General features: G+C 42.9%; 1 protein-coding gene across 7 annotated transcripts in view; it reads right to left on the bottom strand.

Moving 5' to 3' along the window:
• Nucleotides 1-22044, bottom strand: part of RBM33 (RNA binding motif protein 33) — a 193186-nt gene that overhangs the window by 74929 nt on the left and 96213 nt on the right. For all 7 annotated transcript variants that reach the window (XR_012233418.1, XM_073581583.1, XM_073581585.1 and 4 more), the window contains exons 12-15: nucleotides 18352-19058; nucleotides 14082-14252; nucleotides 13748-13999; nucleotides 7161-7799 (exon numbers count right to left, since the gene is read on the bottom strand). Coding sequence is in view for 6 of the 7 variants with exons in the window: in XM_073581583.1 (XP_073437684.1) it covers nucleotides 7161-7799; nucleotides 13748-13999; nucleotides 14082-14252; nucleotides 18352-19058 (1769 nt within the window). In the remaining variant the exon portion in view is untranslated. The remainder of the gene's footprint in view (nucleotides 1-7160; nucleotides 7800-13747; nucleotides 14000-14081; nucleotides 14253-18351; nucleotides 19059-22044) is intronic.

Here is a 22044-nt window from a genome sequence, read left to right as displayed (position 1 = left end):
GCACAGAAAATCATGTCGAGAACAGAAGTGAGGCCACAGCAGTAGGGAGAATAACTGAGCTTCCCTGCTAACCAGCACTCACCTTGTTAGGTTGGCCAGGCATATTGTTATACACGCTGAAAACCAGGGGGCGCCATACTACACAAGTCAATGGCCATTCAGGGAATCTGTAGCAGGTATCTCCTATCCCATCTGATAACAGAATGAAGTAGAGGCAGGAGACCCTGATTATAGCAATGTGTCACATACATCACTGGGTCGGTTGCTGGAGTTTTGATTAAAAATCATTTTACTTGCTGCAGATCTACCAGTTCTCTGCAGAGTTCTATATAACCCCGCACACAACAGTGATTGGCTGTTTTCTGTGTACTCCATGCATAGGAAGGAAACAGCCAATCAGTGGTGGGGGGTGTCATGGTCAAAATCACTGTGTAGCCCCAGCCTAAACTAGTTATCTATTTTTGAAAAAAAAAAAAAAAAAATCATAGAATGTTAGAGTTGGAAGAGACCTCCAGGGTCATCGTGTCCAACCCCCTGCTCAATGCAAGATTCACTAAATCATCTCAGACAGATGTCTGTCCAGACTCTGTCTGAAGACTTCGATTGAAGGAGACCTCACCACCTCTCGTGGCAGCCTGTTCCACTCATTGATCACCCTCACTGTCAAAAAGTTTTTTTCTAATATCTAATCTGTATGTTCTCCATTTCAGTTTCATTCCATTGCGTCTCGTGTTTCCATGTGAAAACGAGAATGATGATCCCTCTACAGTGTGACAGCCCTACAGATATTTGTAGACAGTGATTAAGTCTCCTCTTTGCCTTTTGTGACTAAGTCTCCTCTTAGGGCCCCGTCACACATAGCGACTCACCAGCGATCCCGACAACGATATCAACGTGTCAGGATCGCTGGTGAATCGCTAAATGATCGCTGGTGAGCTGTCAAACAGACAGCTTCACCAGCGATCAGCACAGCGACGCCGAGTGTGTGGCGTCGCTGTGTTCGTTAGTTACCAGCTCCCTGCATCAGCTCTCTGGAAACTAACGTACACATCGGGTATCTAAGGGACGCCCGTTCCTTGGATAGCCGATGTGTACGTTAGTTACCAACAGATTGCTGGTCTCCCGCCTGTAACACGCAGCGATGCGTGCTGGCAAGCAGGAGACCAGCGACCAAAGAAAAGTCCAGAGGTTTCCCAGAGCGATCAGCGATACCGGCAGAGGGGCCGGTCGCTGATCGCTGTCACACAAAGTGATCTCGCTGGTGAGATCGCTGTTATGTCACAAAACTTGTGACTCAGCAGCGATCTCGCTAGTGAGATCGCTATGTGTGACGGGCCTTTAGTCGTCTTTTTTGCAAGCTAAATATTTTCAGGTTCTTTAGCCGTTCCTCGAAGGACATACTTTGCAGTTCGCTCACCATCCTGGTAGCTCTTCTCTGAACTTGCTCCAGTTTTTCAATGTCTTTTTAGAATGTGGTGCCCAGAACTGGACACAGTATTCCAGATGCAGCCTGATCAAGGAGGCGTTGAGGGGGATAATTACTTCACATGATCTAGACTCTATGTTTCTCTTAATACATCCTAGAACTGTGATGCCTTTTTTGCTGCTGCATCACACTGCTGACTCATGTGCAGTTTGTGATCTATTGGTAAACCCAACTCTCTTTCACACATGCTGTTGCTTAGTTCTATTCCTACCATTTTATAGATCTAATATTACATTTTCTATTGCCCAGATGTATAATCTTGCATTTCTCCATGTTAAATATCATTCTAATAGTCTAGCGTTAGGTATCTATCCTAGCTTTGCATAGTCTGCAAATTTGATTGGTTTACCTTCAGTTCCTTTATATAGAGCATTTAAAAAATTCTGAACAGTACTGGGGCAAGGACAGAGCCTTGTGGTAGGTACCCCACTTGAAACACTCTTCCAATTGGATGTACAACCACTTATTACCACTCTGAGTACAATCACTGGGCTAGTTATGCATCCACCTAACTGTAGCCTTGTCGATCCCATAATTGATCATTTTTTTTTCAATAAGGATAGTATGAGATACTTTATCAAATGCTTTGCTCAAGTCGAGATATACTATACCTACTGCATTTCCCTGAATCCGCCAAATTAGTGACTCCATCATAAAAGGAAATTAGATTAGTTTGGCATGAATTGTTTGCTAGAAACCCATGCTTGCTCTAGTTAATTACTGAATTCGTATCCAAGTACTTACTGTTTAATAATTTGTTTAAAGATCTTTCCTGGTATAGAAATAAGGCTCACTGGCCTGTAATTTCCTGTCTCCATCTTCCTTCTTGTTTTTAAGATAGGGCCATTTGCCCTTCTCCAATGTTCTGAGACTTCTCCTGTTCTCCAGGATATTTGAAAGATTCTGGCTAGTGGTTCCTCTGCTAACTCTTTCAGTACCCGAGGATGTAATTCCATCTGGACCAGAAGGTTTAACTTCATTTAAATTAGCTAAGTGTTCCCTCACCATCTCTCAGTTTATATAAATATTATCAATGTACAATGTTATTCTTTTACTACACGTCAATTAGAAAAGATGCCCGTGTCCAGATGCCAACCCCGGAAGCACCACACATTAGATAGAATATTTCCTATGTCAGCACATGACTAGTGACATAAGGAGACAGACCCACTTTGAATAGTGAAAGGGATTTTCGATGCTTACGACATTCATTATGTATTTTAAGGATAAACCATCAGTATCAAGTTGGAGGGGGACAACTCTCACTGAGCAGACGATTTAAGCCCAGGTTGGACTGGATGAAAACAGTCAATGGAGCTGCACAGTTCTCTCTCTCTCCCACTATGTAGTGGCCATTGCTGGATGAAGATGCCGGTGTCAGACCCACGACTAATCGTATATTGAGGATTGCCGTTTGATATCTTAAACGGAGTATTCCCATCTCCAAGGTCATATCTCATTATGTCGTATGTGTAATAATATTAGCAAATACCGCCAATTAGAAATGTAGCATCACTCTACTATACGCTGTCGCTTACCAAAAGTAGCTTGGATATCCATGGTTACAGCCACTCATATAATGACAGTTAGTGGTCATAACCATGGATACCGAAGCTACTGCAATGCCCTACACATGGGGTAAGTGGACAGATGAAAACCACTTTATGCATACTGGCTTCTTTGTCACCTTTGATGCATAGACTGTGAAGGGGGTTGGCTTATAGCTACTGAAATGAGCTGGTCAGCCTCCTTCACAAACAGTACTAGTCATATGCCGACACAGTAAGTGCTCTCATGTCCAACCAAAGCCAAGAAATGGAGCTGCCAGGATTAATATTAAGATTTCGAAAGCATTTTTCTTATTACAAGTAAAACACCAAATAGTAATATTTCCATTTTAAACATGTATATTGCTTGTCTTTATTTCTTTTGGGCTGGACAATCCATTTAAAGAAATGGGAACAAAAATAATTTTAAAAAGAGAGACTTGGTACATATTGGGCACCATAAAAAAAAAAACAAAAAAAAAAAAAAAAACAGATGGGAAAGGACGGTGGACGTAATTAAATAAGGAAATTAATATTTAACAGAAAAAAAAACGCTTTCCAACTCTGAGCAGACAAGATAATGTGGCGAATGGCCTTTCCATTTTGAGAATATGCTTATTGAAGCAAAGGTAATGTATTAATCTAGAGGACAGATTTGTGCCCAGTGGCCTTAAGGAAGGATCTCTGTGGGGTTTCCTTTTGTCTGCAGCAAAATTTCCAGCAATAATCATCCATAATGTGACTTAGATTTGCCGAGGAGAGTGATTGATTATTATTCTCCTTGAATATATAGGGACCTAAGTATTAGTAGATAAACTCTACACTAGATTCTCCCAGCGTCGCTATCTCCCAATTTCTCCAGTTGTCCTATGGGGTTAAATATCTTTGAAAACATACGGGTGATCAATCTAAAATGTGTGGAGAGCAGTGACATCCTCGAGAGGTGGGCACAATTAAATCACAATCTGTCTGCCAGGAAGGCTTTCCTACTCGCTCCCCGCTGGCGTCTGTCACTCTCCCTTGCATTCAATTGGCCGCTGATCTTTTCTTAAAATCACGCAAACCCTCAATTCGATGACATGCACAAAGTACGGGGGGCATCTGTGCGCTTTTATGTTACAGATAAGTCTACACAGAACCGATAAACGAAAATAGCATGGGAGACGTTCCACGTATCGGGAGAAAGCAGCTTCTGACTGCATTTTCTCATGACCCCCAGAGTAATAACATGCAATACTCTGTGTCTAGTCTTGGAGGGGTCTGTATCCAGAAGGTAGTTATCATTACAAAATAAGGCGATATCCAATAGATAGGGTGGTCCTAATGTGAACAAGTAACAGCCTACAGAATGATGCTCAGTTAAGGGTTTCATTCAGGTCGTTCACGTGACCCTGAAAAAAATGAACGAGATGCCGATCTATGGCATTTGTGTAACAAATACCGTACATCACAGCTTGTCATGATTTAGCCATTAAACAGGTTCCATTACTGCTTATGTCATCTGTCACACCCAACAAACAGATGCTGTAATATCCCACGGATGACCGATGCCAAGAATTACGATCTGACACGTATACGAGTAAACTACTGGTGTTTAATGCAAGCCTCATACAATGCATCCATTAAAGCTGTGTATTTACAATTGCTCATTTTGTCTTTCTACTCATCTAATTCTTCTCTTTTCCATTAGGTCTATGATCTCACGTGATTAAAAACAGACTAGCTGAATCCATCTAAACTCTATGGAGAAACAGGAGGTCAATTTTCCCTGCATGACTCATGAGTCACTGCAAAAGTCCCTGGCAGGAGGAGGAGGGAGCAGCTGGGTCAGGAGGTGAAGATGGGAATGATAAATGCATGGACAAGAGACTTCCTGTTTCTACATAGAGCAGAGAAAATAGAATTAACTGGGTAGAAAGGGAAAATGAGCAATTGTAAGTACACAGTGCTATATAATATGATGACTGCATTATATTAGGATAAAAACTTTGATGTGAAGAGTGCTTCTTTAATCAAGCTCCAAAAGCCCACCGGTGATAAATTCCACTTCTGTCACCTGTCACAGCCTCTTACTCACTCCTCCCAAGGACCACTGGTGAGTGTGCCGAGGTCTCCATTACTTAGTTGTAGCAGTGACATCACATCGACATTGCTGCAGCCAATCACTGAGCGGCTTGTGCAGTCTACATGTGCAGAGCCGCTCAGTGACTGTCAGATGGCTACAAAGTTGACGTCATGTTGACATTTGCTGCAGCCAGTATCCGGGCAGTGGCGGAGACTCCGTACTAGATCTGGGGAGGGCAAGTAATAACAGTTTTGCTTGTTTTTTTTTCACAATGGACCGAACATATCAGGAAAACTTTCTTGAAAGGTGACAATCCCTTTAAATCAATTTGATCCCTGCCTTACAGTTCCCTCGCCGATATCTCCCTGATCCTCTGGTTATCAGACATGATACGACACAGGTGGAATACTCCAGTAAGGGCTCACATGTCTGGCTCACTTTGGGATCCCAAATACACAGCTAATGTCATCTCATGGAATATGTTCAGTAAAGAGTAGTCAGGTGACACATAGGCTGTGTTCACACAGCGTTTTTTTAGCGGTTTTGACTATAAAACCGCTAAAAATAAGCTTCCCATTAATTTCTATGCATTTTGCACTTTTTGTGCATATTGATGCGTTTTTTACCGCGAAAAAAACGCATCGCGGTAAACGAACCGCAACATGCTCATTAATTTTGCGGAATTTTCCGCATTTCTGGCTAGTTCAATGCATTTTGAAAACGCGCCGGAAAAAAACGCATCAAAACCGCGCAAAAACCGCAACGAAAACAAGACAAAAAAGGCGCGGTTTCTGGGAAGGGAGTCAGGTTTTGGAGCAGAAATTTTCTGCTATGTGTGCCCTTAGCCATACCGTCACACCGCTTTGCTATACCGCCCTGCTATACAGGAAAGCAGCACAATACATTATACGACACATAAGACTGGACAAAATAAGGTTCTGTATCACACCCACCAACCTAATTGTTGTGCGATTCCTGTGTAAGCATTAGCCCACGTATAAAACACAGCATCATAGTAAGGGAGCCCTGCAGCACCCGGAGACGTGTGGCAGCCAATGTCTTACAGCATGGCGGCTCAGTAATCTATGTAACCGTTACCTTGCAGGCTAAAAACACACAAACATTTCACACGTACACATCATAAAACACGTCCCACTAAAGAGGGTAATAAACGAGCTACCATTCAGGCCAAGATGACCATCTTGATAACATAAAACGTTCTCCTGTTCTCTGTAAGGATCCAAGGTATATTCTCCCTCCAGCGATAGCTCAGACCTGGGAAGGCTATACATTTAGCTTCATATGTGTATAAGTGAAGACCAACAAACTAAAGGTTGAATTGCACTTTTATGTGTAAATGACTATAGATGATATCATGGCTGTCAGAATGGAGGGGTCCATCTTGCTGCCTGTAAATAGAGATCTAAACATTATGGCACAAGAGAAGAGAGAGGTCCACTGGGGTGCTAAAGGGTTTTTCCCGGAATCTAAAACATACACCCTATCCAAAGAGTAGAATCTAGCCTTTTGAATAGAGAGGAGGCCAATCATGTGCACCTCTGCTCCTTTCCTGGTTCTCAGTGATGGAAAAAGCCAAGCACCTTTCTCTGCCAGTCCCATAGACAATGACTGGAGAGCAGGCCAAGCATGCGCAACCCCGCTGCCTTCAGGATGGGGCTTCTCAGGGCCCAGAGCCTGTCCTCGGGATCACTATAGAAAGGGCATAACTTTGGGAAGTTATGCCCTTTTACGGGATTATGGGGATGCCACTTTAAAATGTAACTTGTTATTACATAAGGTTTATTATTAATTAGAAAAAAAAATTCTCCACCCATCACAGTAGGCAACAAAAGCAATGTTGACATGTCCACACACTCCTTGAATATCCTCAGAAGGGTCAAGCATGTTAGATTTCAGCATACCTGATCCTTTTGTGCTGTGGCAAATAAGCCAAAGCAAGAAAAGCACCTCGGTGTATGACCAGCAGTATTCTTCCAACATTACTGATCACTAAATTAAACAAAATGATTATGAATAAGAAGAAACCATTTTTTGGACTTACCGGACCAGATAACTTAATTACACGGACTTTTGTGGATAAATGCGCTTGCTCGCCGCTGCTGCTGTTGGACCTCTGCATGACAGTTCTCTTGGCCCCTACGGGTCTTTGCTCCTGCGGCTTCCCCTGAACTGAAGCGACTTTCACCATCGGTTGTTGCCCAAATGGGGCAGCGGACCCGGCGGGGAGCAGCGGTAGCACTTTTGCTGCCTGGGTCTCTCCTGCTACCCTATTTTGCACAATCTGCTTAACCACTTTCTTCTGCAGGCCCTGCATTGGTACACTGGTTCCCGCCGTCTGCAGCAGGGGGATTTTCTGTGGCGTCAGCACGGACAATGTCTCTGGTCTCTTTGATACCAGTCTATTTTTCACATTTGGCCGGGTCTGCTCAGTCACGTGAGTCATTATTGGGCTACTGTTATTTTCCACCTTTGCTGGGGGCTTATCGGCCTCTACTGGAGTCTGCTGCACCGCGTTGGGCGTTTGCTGTTGCTGCGAAAGTCTTTCAAGCAGTTCTTTCTTCCTGGCGCCTGCCTGTTGCTGCCGCCGTAGTTCCTTCTGCTTTAAAATCTCTTCTCTTAGGCGCTTCTGCTCTTCAATCTTTAGGCGGTATTTTCTAGTCTCTTCATCTTCATCGGGAAACTGTAAAGAAAGGAGAGAAAAAAAAAAATCTCCATCAAACACAACAATCGTGGACGCTTTCTTCCACTCCTGGTTGTGCTGGCGTCGCGTCCTCTTTCGGCACACAATCAGGTAGCCATTGGCAGTTCAAACACGAACAGAAATGCGCTCTATAAATACAGGATGAAACAAGTATGGAGATACCCGAGCGGCCTTCTGTCAGATCGCTTTATCTCCTTCCCTCCTGACAAACTAACAAAGGTAGTGAGGTAAATGACCTGAAAAGGTTTCATTAGAACTATTGATTTTTTTCTTACAGAATTTTAAGGCATGATCTCCAACTCATTTGTCACACAATAATTGCTTATAATGAACAGCACAAGTCAGGAGGCTGACCTTGAACTCGTGCACCCTTCTCCAGAATCAAAATCATGTCAATTGCCAAGCCGGAATATTAATGGTCTACAATAAAGACTTATTATTCCGCGTTCGTGGTTTCTGTGGATGGAAATAATAAGCATCAAATAACCTTTGCTCGGTCCGTGCACTCTAATAAGAAACCAAATGCACGGCCCTGGTTTACAGTCTATTAGGGAACAAGTGGACAGGGCGTCTTACTATACAATGGCAGATTCACCAAGGAACACAAGGTCCTTATGGAAAATCTCCAAGGAATAGCAGATAACGCATGGGCTGGACTATCATAACCAGAAAGTAATGGACAGTGTAGTAATTGAATATCTGACATGTCAGAAACAATCTGTCACTCTGAGAGAGCTCTAAATTAGAACAGGTATGACAAGCCCAATGCATTTTAAGCATATGGTGCCTGCAGGTATCGCTGCAAAAAATGCATTGCAAAGGGTGACCCATATACGGACCACCGCAGGATAGACTGGCACGCTGCCGCTATCAATGGTCCGTTTACTCTGCGGATATTGTTTGCATTATGGGCTCAAAAGCTGCCGCACAAAGCTGGCAGTGTTATCCGCAGCGGACTTCCTGTACTGTGCTATGTACTCGCTACGTGGGAAGGATCCCTAACCTAGTGGGCGCAGAACCAGCCATTAAACTGCTTTAATTGCCTTTATTAGTCATCATCTATCAGCCAACTGTTTCTTTTAACAAGAAAAAAAAAAATGATTAATTGCAGAAAACAAACTGCAAAAAACTGCAACAAATGTAACCACCCCTATAAGAGCCTGCACATAAGTAAAACAGGATGTCCAGGATGCACGGGTCTTGTTCACACAGTGCAGGCAGGTGCAGTTTCAATCCAACCATGATTTTTATTATAAAACTGCATCAAAATCTCACTAAGGAACTTTAACAAGTTGTCGGTCTGGCCCAGCAGTCGTTGATTGGCTGCAGTGAGCACATGACCAGGGCTGTGGAGTCGGAGTCGTGGAGTCTGAGTCGGTGCTCATTTTGGTGGAGTCGGAGTTGGAGTCGGTATAAAATGGACCGACTCCTAAAATATATAATAAATTGGGTACCGTAATTCAATGCAGGATGTGCTGAATATTTTTTCATAGGAGTTTGGGAAAGTTATGAAATGTCCTATAAATGGCTGTTATATTCCTGATCTAAGGCTACATTCACACACAGCGTTTTTCGAGGATACGTTTTTCAGCTGCAAAAGTTGATCATCTTTTTAAAAAACTGCATCACCTGAAAGGTTTTTGAGCTCATAGATAATGTTCTCAATAGCAAAAGCAGATTAGAAATCTGCTCTATCTATCCATTTATCCATATCTGTCTATCCATATCGTATCTGTACCAAAAAGAATGAAAACCAGGTAGTACACCAATATATATTCTGTTCTATCTAAATATCTTGATTATTGGATCATAAAAATGATTAAATGTCTGAGGTTCACATTGTACTACAATAAATTTTTCACTTAAATATAAGCAATATGTGTGGGAGTCGGAGTCGTGGAGTCGGAGTAAGGGAAATTGAGGAGTCGGAGTCGTGGAGTCGGAGTAAGGGAAATTGAGGAGTCGGAGTCGCAGGTTTGGCTTACCGACTCCACAGCCCTGCACATGACACACCATCGTTATGTCATCCAGTGTTGCTGTCACTGTAGGAGATAAGTACAAAAATACTTGGCACTCAAAAATGAAGCAGTATATTCTTTACACTGCCTACAAGTAGTATTCAACCCCCTGCAGATTTAGCAGGTCTGATAAGATGCAAATAAGTTAGAGCCTTCAAACTTCACACAAGAGCAGGATTTATTAACAGATGCATAAATCTTACAAAACCAAAAAGTTATGTTGCTCAGTTAAATTTTAATAAATTTTAAACATACAAGTGTGGTTCAATTATTATTCAACCCCTAGGTTTAATATTTTGTGGAATAACCCTTGTTTGCAATTACAGCTAATAATCGTCTTTTATAAGACCTGATCAGGCCGGCACAGGTCTCTGGAGTTATCTTGGCCCACTCCTCCATGCAGATCTTCTCCAAGTTATCTAGGTTCTTTGGGTGTCTCATGTGGACTTTAATCTTGAGCTCCTTCCACAAGTTTTCAATTGGGTTAAGGTCAGGAGACTGACTAGGCCACTCCAACACCTTGATTTTTTGCCTCTTGAACCAGGCCTTGGTTTACTTGGCTGTGTGCTTTGGGTCGTTGTCTTGTTGGAAGATGAAATGACGACCCATCTTAAGATCCTTGATGGAGGAGCGGAGGTTCTTGGCCAAAATCTCCAGGTAGGTCGTGCTATCCATCTTCCTATGGATGCGGACCAGATGGCCAGGCCCCTTGGCTGAGAAACAGCCCCACAGCATGATGCTGCCACCCCCATGCTTGACTGTAGGGATGGTATTCTTGGGGTCGTATGCAGTGCCATCCAGTCTCCAAACGTCACGTGTGTGGTTGGCACCAAAGATCTCGATCTTGGTCTCATCAGACCAGAGAACCTTGAACCAGTCTGTCTCAGAGTCCTCCAAGTGATCATGAGCAAACTGTAGACGAGCCTTGACATGACGCTTTGAAAGTAAAGGTACCTTACGGGCTCGTCTGGAACGGAGACCATTGCGGTGGAGTACGTTACTTATGGTATTGACTGAAACCAATGTCCCCACTGCCATGAGATCTTCCCGGAGCTCCTTCCTTGTTGTCCTTGGGTTAGCCTTGACTCTTCGGACAAGCCTGGCCTCGGCACGGGAGGAAACTTTCAAAGGCTGTCCAGGCCGTGGAAGGCTAACAGTAGTTCCATAAGCCTTCCACTTCCGGATGATGCTCCCAACAGTGGAGACAGGTAGGCCCAACTCCTTGGAAAGGGTTTTGTACCCCTTGCCAGCCTTGTGACCCTCCACAATCTTGTCTCTGATGGCCTTGGAATGCTCCTTTGTCTTTCCCATGTTGACCATGTATGAGTGCTGTTCACAAGTTTGGCGAGGGTCTTATATAGTCAGAAAAGGCTGGAAAAAGAGATAATTAATCCAAACATGTGAAGCTCATTGTTCTTTGTGCCTGAAATACTTCTTAATACTTTAGGGGAACCAAACAGAATTCTGGTGGTTTGAGGGGTTGAATAATAAATGACCCTCTGAATAAACTTTTCACAATTTAAAAAAAAAATTAAACAAAGAAATAACATTCTTTTTTGCTGCAGTGCATTTCACACTTCCAGGCTGATCTACAGTCCAAATGTCACAATGCCAAGTTAATTCCGAATGTGTAAACCTGCTAAATCTGCAGGGGCTTGAATACTACTTGTAGGCACTGTATTTAGCATCCAGACAAAAATAGACTCATATCGTATGAACGTTTTAGGTCCAACAACGGACGGTGGCACCCTGGATTCCTCCTGCGGGCACTAAGCGCTGTATCTGTTTGCAGAGCCTACACTCCTAGCGCTGTTAACCCATTCCTGTAGCCCTGCTTTATCCAGTCACATTAATCTAACTCCAACCAGATAAGACTCGTGTTCCAGCCTCTATAAAATACCAGCAGCATAGACCTTGCTACCACCTAAGGATATCTATTACCCTATCTGTATCTTTTGCAGTTTTCTACCAAAAGAAACCAAAAAAACCTTTCTGATAAAGCTCCGTTGTTGGACCGAAAACGTTCATACGATACGAGTCCATTTTTGTCTGGATGCTAAATAAAGAATATACTGCTTCTTCATGTTTGAGTGCCAAGTATTTTTGTACATATTTATGGGTTGGAAACCTTACTTGAGCACCGAACAACCTTCCTTTTTCTCTGGAGTGCCGTGCTCTTTTGCCTACTGTAGGAGATAAGTAACCATAGATCTTATTTTTCTTGATGCCCTGAATTAAGTAGGTGTTGTCTAGTAGGGAATATACCCTCGCTGTCTAGGACACCGAGTACCTCTGCTGTCTAGCTTGTAAACACTGTGCTGAAGAAGGCTGCGATTAGGAGGTAATATCGCACCCCAGTGATCCTGGTCATACGAGTTCAAAGCAGTGCTTACAAGCTCAATAGAATAGAGCTTGTAAGCACTTGGAACGTTTTGCTTTCTAGCAGTGGTGGCCGTTCTCCAGATCAACAAGCTGAAAGAAAAGTAGTGTGTTCATATCCAAATCTCAAAATGCAACTATTTACAATCACGATCTGATAAAACCTATTTATGTGCATAAACCTTTAAATCTCATCCTTTCCGTACCATCACCTTTGCTTTGAGGCATTTTTGCCCGCTGTTGCCCTGTGTATTAGAAAGCAGACTGCATTACACCAGGACACAGGCCAATATTAAAACACCAGCATTAAACCAAGAAATAAGAAAAGCTCAGCGTTTCCAATGTACCAATGAGATCAGTTATGTCCTAGTCAAACAAGCTCTGAAAGCATAGCAGCTGCAATATTAGGGGCAGCACTATGCAGCTTTTCTGCATTACGCTTCTATGAATTGTTGTGGACTAAATGCACTTATTACTGTAAAAAGTTATTGTTAGTTTGTCCCAAATTTTCTGAATTCACTGCAAAAAGTGTGTCACCCTTCAGCTCACTGTATTACATGATGGTATTGCATCAGCATCCTTCCTGTCACGTGGATACCGAGACAAAGAGGGGCCAGCAGATCTAAGCGTCTGGTTACACAAACCCCCAGCACGTATTTGATCTGCTTCACCTTCCTTTTAGCAGTGCAAGCTTTCCTTGCTCTGTCATTGCAAGGGTTAATCAGGTCTGTCTATTGCCCAGAGCTCTCCATCCTGAATTGTCTCAGCTGTTCTGTGTTGGCCACTCCTCAGGTATATATGCTCACCTTTTCTACTAAGGAATTACTGGTGATAGTTTTCAATTTCCTAGTTTAGTGTTGAAGGAGTAGTTTGAATTAGTAGCAGTCGGTTGGTGTCAATTTACAGGAGATATTTGCGTGGATTTGGTATTGTGCTTATCCTAATCCTTTCCCAATCTGGTTTGTCCCTCCTACAGTTCCCTTGATTTCCATTCGGTTGTGTGCATTTGTATGATTGTAGTTTTCTTTTATCCCTGTCTTTTAGGCTTGTGTTACCCTATACACTCCTGTCTCATACCTCCGTGGATGGTGACAGAAACAAATTGGCATGCATATACGAGCATAGCGAGGTACGAGACTCCGGCATCTCTACCTTCAGGGGTAATCTGGGGAACAAGGATAGCCTAAGGCCCTACTAGCTATAGGGACAGGGAAGGAACCCATTGCCCCAGTAAATTTTGCTGCAGTATCGTGACACTTCGTTTCAGCAGAAGCAGCTTATCGCCTAAATAAAAACACAATATCTTCCTGCTTATGAAAAAGTATCAATCCTATCTGAATATTGAGCCAGTCCGAATATTTTGTGAAACAGAAGAGACAATCTCTCTTTTTAGGGCAACTGCAGTTTGAGATTTTACCTTCCTCTGGATCACTTATTCTAAAAGGTACACCACCACTTAACTCAACCAACTAGACTTGATAGACACATCTTACTTTCACCCTACTGACTAATGTATGTAATATTACTAACCTGCTCTTCAATCTTTGGTTCTTGCTTAACCGGGTTGTTCGTGCTCAGAGATTTTGCAGCTTGTGCAATGACAGGAGTTTCTGGCTTTGCTTGTGGTGTTGTGGTTCCAAGAGGTTTAACCTGTGCCGATCGTCTCCGGTTCATTTCTGCAGCCGAGTTGGAGGGCGCAATGGGCAACTCCCTTAAATTGCTATTCCTCTGATGTGCAGTTTGTGGGTTGTGAATTTTTGCTATATTCTGACCCGGAGTAGTCTGTAAAAAGGAAAAAACTAACATTAAATTCCTCCTGGAACAGTAAGAGCAATGACAAAGACTGTTTCTAATGCCATATTACCTGTCTGGGCTTTAAAGGCCCATGTCGTTGCTGTCCTGGCATTCTATGGGTAGGAGTCTGGGGTGTCTGTGCTCTAAATGGATGTGGCTGTTGGGTGGACATTGGAGGCTTTGGTGGCACCCCATGGTGGTGATGTTGATGTAGTGGCTGTATTGGAGGCTGCATTTGGCCCTATAGAAAGGTGCGGTACAAACATAGTCCGAACTCAGAAACCAGCTTCAAATGAACGACAAGAAACCACAAGAACGTGGATAAAACATTTTTGAAAATGTGAAAACCCGAAGTGCTAGAAGTTCAAGAGGTCAGACATTTTATTTTTTGGTTTAACAGTTGCATTGGGAACTTGATTTTGTGGCAATCCCTAATAAATTAGACAGGTGCACCTCTTTCCTCACAAAATGGCTGAGCATCTAGCCAGATCGGCCCATTTGCTTCCTACAACTGAAAAACAGATTCTTAGGTTTTATTCACACATCAGTATTTTTATGCTAAAACTAGGTCAGGTGTCAATCTTTCAATTATCGTTTTTCTCTGTACGTTCCACTCCTGGTTTTCGCATACAAAAACTGATGCAAAATACTGACCAAACACAGATGTGTGAATAAGCCTTTATGTGCTGTGCTTTTCACCTGGAGGATATTGACGGACAGTTCTGATCTCATGCTCTGTCTGTGAAAAAGGCTGAAGTGACAAGTACAGGATGAGACCAATATGTACATTACCAGGCAAATGTACGGACACAGCTGTTCATGAAATAGTTCTCCTTGTTCTTATTGGAATGTGCATATAGTAGATTCAGAGTGAAGGCAGCAAAACTGTAAAGGATCACATATGGAAACAGGGAGTAAAGAAGTGCATGTTGCACAAACCAGATTATCTATTAAACCTTAGATTCCTCAAAGAAGTCCCCTTTGGCGACAGCTTTACACCCTTCTGCCATTCTCTCTCAAGCAGCTTCACCAAGTAGCTACCTCAAATGGCTTCCAATGGGCAGGAATGACTCATCAAAAGATCATTTGTGGAACCAATGGCCTTCAGAAAGCGTTTGTCACCATCGGTTGTGTTTTGCAGAGGATTGTACACAGCTCCATAAAGTGCTGAGCCATATCCCAAAATTGTTCTAAGCCAGAATATGGCAAGAAAAAGTCTACTAAGAAAAGTGACAATCAATACTTAAAGACATGGTCGGTCAAATCAAACCTTTTCCGAACCTTGTAGGTATCTTAAAGTACAGCCATGGAAACCATCAATCGCTATGATGAAACTGGCTTTCATGAGGATCGCCCCAGGAAAGGAAGTCCAAGAGGTAATCTCTGCTGCAGAGGATAAAGGCCCTTTTACATTTAGCGATGCACCAGCGATCCAACCAGCGATCCGACCCGGTCAGGATCGCTGGTGCATCGCTAAGTGATCGCTAGTGAGCTTTCATACAGAAAGATCTCACAGCGATGCAGCAGCGATGCAGCGGACGATACTTACCATTCACACACAGCGATCCTGCGTCCTCCCGCCCGCGTCCACGCGTCGCTGGACGTCACAGCAGGAAGCCCAGCAGGAAGCGCCCGACGAGAAATGGAGCCGGACATTCTCGCGCGATCAGCGATGAGCAGCGGGGGAGCTGGTCGGAGGTAAGTATCACACATAGCGATATCGCTAGCAATATCGCTATAACGTCACAAAACCAGTGACGTTTTAGCGATATTGCTAGCGATATTGCTTAGTGTAAAACCCCCTTTAGCTCAGACTCAAACTGAAAGCACCTCACACAACATCCCTGAAGTGATGCCCAAATATGAAGTAGGAGACACATCTCAACATCAACTATGCAGAGGAGACTTCAAGGAGCCGACCCTTATGGTCAAATTGCTGTAACAAAGACACTACTGAGGACTGTAAATAAGAAGAGACATGTTTGGCCCAAGCAACACTAGTACTCGACACTAGATCAGTGGAAACATGTAATGTGGTCTGAGGAGTCGACGAGTGAGATTTTTGGGAACAACTGCCAAGCCATGTCAGTATGAGGTGTAGAAAAGGGGAGTGGGTGTTTTTTTTTTTTTTTTTAACACGTGTGGTGCCCACCATGGAGCATGGAGACTGAGGTGCGGTGGTGTTGGGTGTTTTTTATAAACTTACTGTTGGAGATTTATTACAAATTTAAATAAAACCTTCATTCTGAATCTACAATGTTCATATTCCAAAAAAAAAAAGGAAAACCATTGTATAAACTGGTACTGAATATATTAGTGTCACAACATCATGTCACCTACATATTACAATAAAGTTAAAAAAAAACAAAAAAAAAAACCACTTTAGGCTTCATTCAGACATCTGTGAGTGTTCTGCCTTTTAACACGTAAATTGTAAACTATTGATCTGTTCCCATGTCTGTTTTTGCGAACGGGCAGTCCGCAAAGAAAAAAAAAAAATCACAGCAACGTGTCTGATTTTGATCACAGTCATCGATCAAAATTACCCATGGAAGTCTATGGGTACAAGAAAATTAGTGACAGCATCAGTGAGCAATCCGTGTGCTGTCCATGATTAATCTTGTAATGGATAATGAACTTATTTTTTTCATCAGTTAAAATCACTGACGAAACCCTGATGGTAAAAACAGATGCACTTATGCGAAAGAAAAATCATTGACATCTAAAAATCAGGCCTTACGGGGGCTGTCCCCTTTCAGAAATATTTTCTCTTGATGCAGAGTTCGATGTAAAAAAAAAAAAAAAAAAACAGAAATAAAAAACCTTCAAAACTATTTTTTTTTTTTTTTTTTTAACCCCTCCAGGGTACAGCACTGTGCTTCTACCACTGCTGTTGTCTCTGGTATTTGACTACAGCAATGACGGTATGTCAATGCAGTCATTGAGCTCAGTGGCACGGCCCATGTAGATGGCATGAGCGGCTGAGCTCGGCAATTGGTTGCAGTGATGTTGCAGTCGAATAACAAAGACCAGGCAGAGGTTTTATTTTTTTTTTTTTTTTTTTACAAACTGTGCATTGACCCCTTTCACCATCTTTGACTTGCATGTACATCACAGGTAGTGTTCCTGCCTTTGATATGGGCTTGCACGCTGAGCCAACATCTTTCCCCGCACTTAACAGGTAATTTAATCAGCCATAACAGACGCAGTTGGAGCGGTGCTCAGCCCGTGGTTGCTAAACAGTTAAAGCTCGCTGTCAATCTCTGAAAGGGAGATTGAACATGTGCTGACCGAAGTGTGTCATTCATTCTGCCATTCGGAGCCCGACACGTGATCAAGGGGCGCCAATGGCTTGTCATGACAGCTGTGGATCTACTGATGACCCCCCCATGCCTGGTATTGCAAATCTCCTGTGAACACCAGCATTCATAGGACTACTGAAGATTTGCTATGTTCAACAAAAATGATCAGATGATGGCAGCTTCAAGTCTCTTAAGGAGACTATTCAAAACAGTAAAAACTGAAAAGAAAAAAAAAAAAAAAAAAAAGAAAAAAGTTAAAAAAATATGAAAAAACCCACAAAAGTTAAAATCTTGTTATTTGCATTAAAAAAATAAAACAATTAAAAAAATGCAAATTTGGTATCGCTGAGTTCAGAAACGGTTGATCAAAATAACAGATTAATCCAATCAGCAAATTGAAATAACAGGAAATCAAAACATTGTATATACCTCAAAATGGTATCAATAAAAATGTCAGCTCGGTATGTAAAAAATAAGCCCTCACCCAGCCCAAGATCCCAAAAAATGGAAACTCTACGGGTCATAAAAAATGGCGACAAATTTTTCTTCATTTACAAATTTTTTTTTTTAATTATTTTTCACCACCTAAATAAAAAAAAAAACCCTACACGTTTGGTATCTGCATACTGACATGGATAATCATATTGATAGGTCAGTTTTACCACATAGTGAATATGGTAAATAAAGCCAAAAAAAAACAATTGTGGAACTGCACTTTTTTATTTTTGCAATTTCAACTCACTTAGAATTTTTTCCCCCGTTTTCCAGTGCACTATATGGTAAAATGAATGGTCGTGTCATTCAAAAGCACTCACAAAAAAAACAAGCCCTCATATGGCTACATGGCCAGAAAAATAAAGAAACTATGGTCTTGGAAGAATGTGAGGAAAAAAAGAAAAAGAAGTCGCCAGCTAGTGAAGGGGTTAAGAGGAAAGATTTCTCAACGGGGACAACCTCTAATGGATTATTAACATTTCCATTTCAGGAAGATACCCTGTCGATAACTGAACACTGTACATGATGCAAATATGTACAAACCTGTGGAATAAATGCTTGTCCTGATGGAAATTGCTGCCTTGGTGGAGCAAAGGGTCTAATGTTGCCTGAAGGTTGGCTAAATGGAGGCATTCCCAATGAATTTGGAGATGGTATGTTGATACGAACAGGACGCTCTCTAGAAAAACCTGGGGAGTTAAACCCTGGCTGAGGTCCAGGCTGAGGAAAGTTTGGTTGAAGACCAGATCCTGGTTGGTTAAATACTGCTTGTGGTCCAGGGTTTAACTGGTTGAATCCAGGCTGGTTAAGTCCTGGTGGGTTAAATGGTGGTTGAGGTCCAGTCTGATTAAATCCTGGCTGGTTGAAATTTGGCTGATTAAACCCTGGCTGGTTACCTGAAGGGTTAAAGACAGGCTGAGGGCCAGGTGGATTAAATGCGGACTGAGGGGCTGGTGGATTAAAGCCAGACTGCGGACCAGGTTGGTTAAAGCCTGGCTGGTTGAAGCCTGCTTGAGGCCCAGGCGGATTGAATCCTGGCTGTGAACCTGGCCCAGGTGGATTAAAGTTAGACTGGGGCTGACTGAATCGGGCCGGCGGTGGTGGCGGCTGGTTAAAACCCTGTCCAGGTGGATTGAATGGTGGAACATTTTGGTTTGGAACTGGGTGACTGGGATTCATAAGGGGTGGAGGAGGAACAGGAGGAGGAGGATTTCTCTGATTGAACAAATGATGGTTGGGAAACCGTGGCTCTGTGGGGAAACAAAAGGAGAGTTGTAAGTACAACAGAAATGTGAAAATCATGAAAAAAAAAAAGTTACATTCACTAGTTTAGGAGCCCACCCACACAGACAGAAAAGTTGGTCAAACCCGCCAATTAAATTTAAGTTAATTTTTTTTTTTTTTTATTTCCCTCTCTGTTGCGGAAATATTAGCAATTAAAGAATTAGCAACTAATGAGTAAGAAAAAGAAAAGTTTAGATTAAGTGAGTATTATCAGTCAGTTTTCACCAATGGCGCATACTTCTACCTGTACGATGCTGACCAATCATAAGCATGCAGGAACACTAGAAAGGAAACAAGAACATGCACCATCACAGCTTTAAGTTTCTCAGTGTGTGAGGATAGAGCTCTGATCTCCTGGTCTAACCTCATGCATGATTAGAAAGCACAGATGACCAACACTTTTCAAATAACGTCTCTGTGGGGAAAAAAAGCAGCACAGTCGAGTTTACCTGTGTTACATTACAAACCCTTCTATCAGCTCTTTTCTCACAGCACTGTCAGCTCTGCTATAATGCCCCCCCCCACTGGCTGAAGGTGTGGCAGTAATCACACTTATGTTTGCTATGTTCAGCTTGTAATTGCTCTGTAGTGGGATCAGAGCAGGGTGTCATTACATCTCATAGAACCTGAAGACCCAACTCTTCCGACAAGCCTACAGCCTGCAATGATCCTCGGTCTACTGAACCACCGCACGACCTGCTCTACCCTCTCCTATCCCTGTAGACTGTGAGCCCTCGCGGGCAGGGTCCCCTCTCCTTATGTTCTTGTGTGTCCCTTGTCTTACGCATGTTTATTATACTTGTCTATATTTCCCCTTTTCACATGTAAAGCGCTATGGAATAAATGGCGCTATATAAATGCATAATAATAATAATAATAATAATAATAATAATAGAAACTTAGTCCAGAATGGGCAGGCTACTCCTATGTGAGATATAACAACTGCAGAGCTATTACAAGTTGCTTGAGCACAGCAGACATGCATGTGAGAGAAGGGTTTGTAATGTGACATAGCTTAACTCAGCTGCACCACCCTTCCCCACACACGAGGTTAGACCAGGAGATCAGGGCTGCCTGACATTATACATCTCACACACTGAGAAATAAGCTTTCAGCTAAAGAGTTCTTTTTTTCTTTAGAGTGTTGCTGCCTGCTTATGATTGATCAGCATCATACAAAAGAGTCTAAAAACACCCACTTGGACTTCAGAAATTAACTCATGAGATAACAATACTTTGTCTTTTTTTTTCTTTTGCTGAGATATTAGCAATTTCTTTTATTGTGATATTAGTAATCAAATCTATAAATATATATATTTTGCAGCCACTATTCCATATTGTGTCCAGTCACCATGAAAAATTTGGTGAAAGGTCCTCTTTAATGGAGTTTTGACTCAAAAAAAAAAAAAAAAAAGTTATCACTGGCAAGTTATTGTGATTAAGAAATTATACTAAGGCTAGTTTCAGACTAGCGTTTCTGAGCGTAGCGCATGGCTGCCGCTAAGCCCCGCCCCCGGCTGCGCCCACTCCGGTAAGCTCCTCCTCTGGTTGCATGACGCTGCATGCGATCAACGCACCCTATATTTAGCGCTGGGTACGCTGGCACACTTTTTGCCAGCGCATCCGCCCTTTTGGCGCTGCGCCGAGCACACAAAAATGCAACAGTGCATTTGGCGCACGTCGGCGCAGCGTCAAAAGGGCGGATGCGCCAGCAAAAGTGTACCAGCGCACGACCAGCGTACCCAACACTAAAACAGGATTTTTGGGTTGCTTACCGTAAAATCTGTTTCTCGGAGCCTTCATTGGGGGACACAGAAACCATGGGGTGTATGCTGCTGCCACTAGGAGGCTGACACTATGTATAGAAAAAGGTTAGCTCCTCCTCCGCAGTATACACTGTTGTGAGTTCATTTTCCCCTTCACCGTCGATGTCTGATGAACTCCCTCTTCTGGTGAAGGAAGGTAGTGAGGCTGATTACCAAACACCTGATCTGGTAGATGATGACTGGGTAACAGGAAATTCTGACTGGATATAAGGCAGTCGACGCCCTTCTGAGTCGCTGCTGATTTCTCTGCTGGATTCTTGGAGACCAGTCTGATTCCTGCTTCCCAAAGATAAGTTTTTGCTCTGCTATTGAACTTATTAGTTTGTTTTGTTTACCTTGTTTTTTGGAGTTCAGCCATCCCCGGTCGGGGGTATGCTGAGTTCCATTGCTTGTCTCTGATCAGTTTGTCTCTTTGCTCTGTCTTCAGAATTTACCTGAGTGCTGATATAGTCATTTTGAAGTCCTAGCGACTTCAGGGTCTGTTTTTCCTATCAGACGGTTGGGACATTTTTTGGTAGGGTTTTTTACGGATTGCAGACAGCAGCTTTTCTGCCCTGTCCTTTTTAGTTAGCTTGGGCCCCATCGTTTGCTCAACCTATCTTTCTATCTGTGTTAGTGTTTTCATCTTGCTTCACCGTCATATGTTGGGGGCTGCCTATTGCTTTGGGGTCTGCTCTGGGGCAGTTTAGATTTCCCCTTTCTTTCTTTAGGCCTATTTAGTTCTCCGGTTCTCTGGTTGGGCTCCATCAAGAATGCCTTGGCGGAGATCCTCCACCCAAGTAGCTATGGCCTTTGCTACCCAAGTGGAAGCAAAGGCCGGGCTTAGCACCGTCGCAGCCGCTTCGAATGCTGACTTTGCTAAGGATTCTATGATCCTGTCGTTAAAATCCTTCAGAGACGCCACACCTGAAATCGGGAGGACCGTGTTGTTAGATAGTCTGGACACGGGAGCGTCTACAGAGGGGGAAGCCGACCAGCTGTCGGTGAGCTCTTGAGAAAATGGATACAGCACGCCGAAACGCTTCCCTCTTTGAAAGCGCCTAGTCGGATTGTCTCTTTCCCTGGTGAGGAGCTTGCCAAACTCAGAGTGAGAAGCGAAAACTCTGGAAGACGCTTCTTCCCTTCTG

The sequence above is a fragment of the Dendrobates tinctorius genome, unplaced genomic scaffold, assembly GCF_039654945.1.
Source record: "Dendrobates tinctorius isolate UK_male_01 unplaced genomic scaffold, ASM3965494v1 ptg000070l, whole genome shotgun sequence".
Lineage (NCBI taxonomy): Eukaryota > Metazoa > Chordata > Amphibia > Anura > Dendrobatidae > Dendrobates > Dendrobates tinctorius.
The sequence above is the reverse complement of the archived record's forward strand: the minus strand, read 5'-3'. Positions and strand labels throughout refer to the sequence as shown.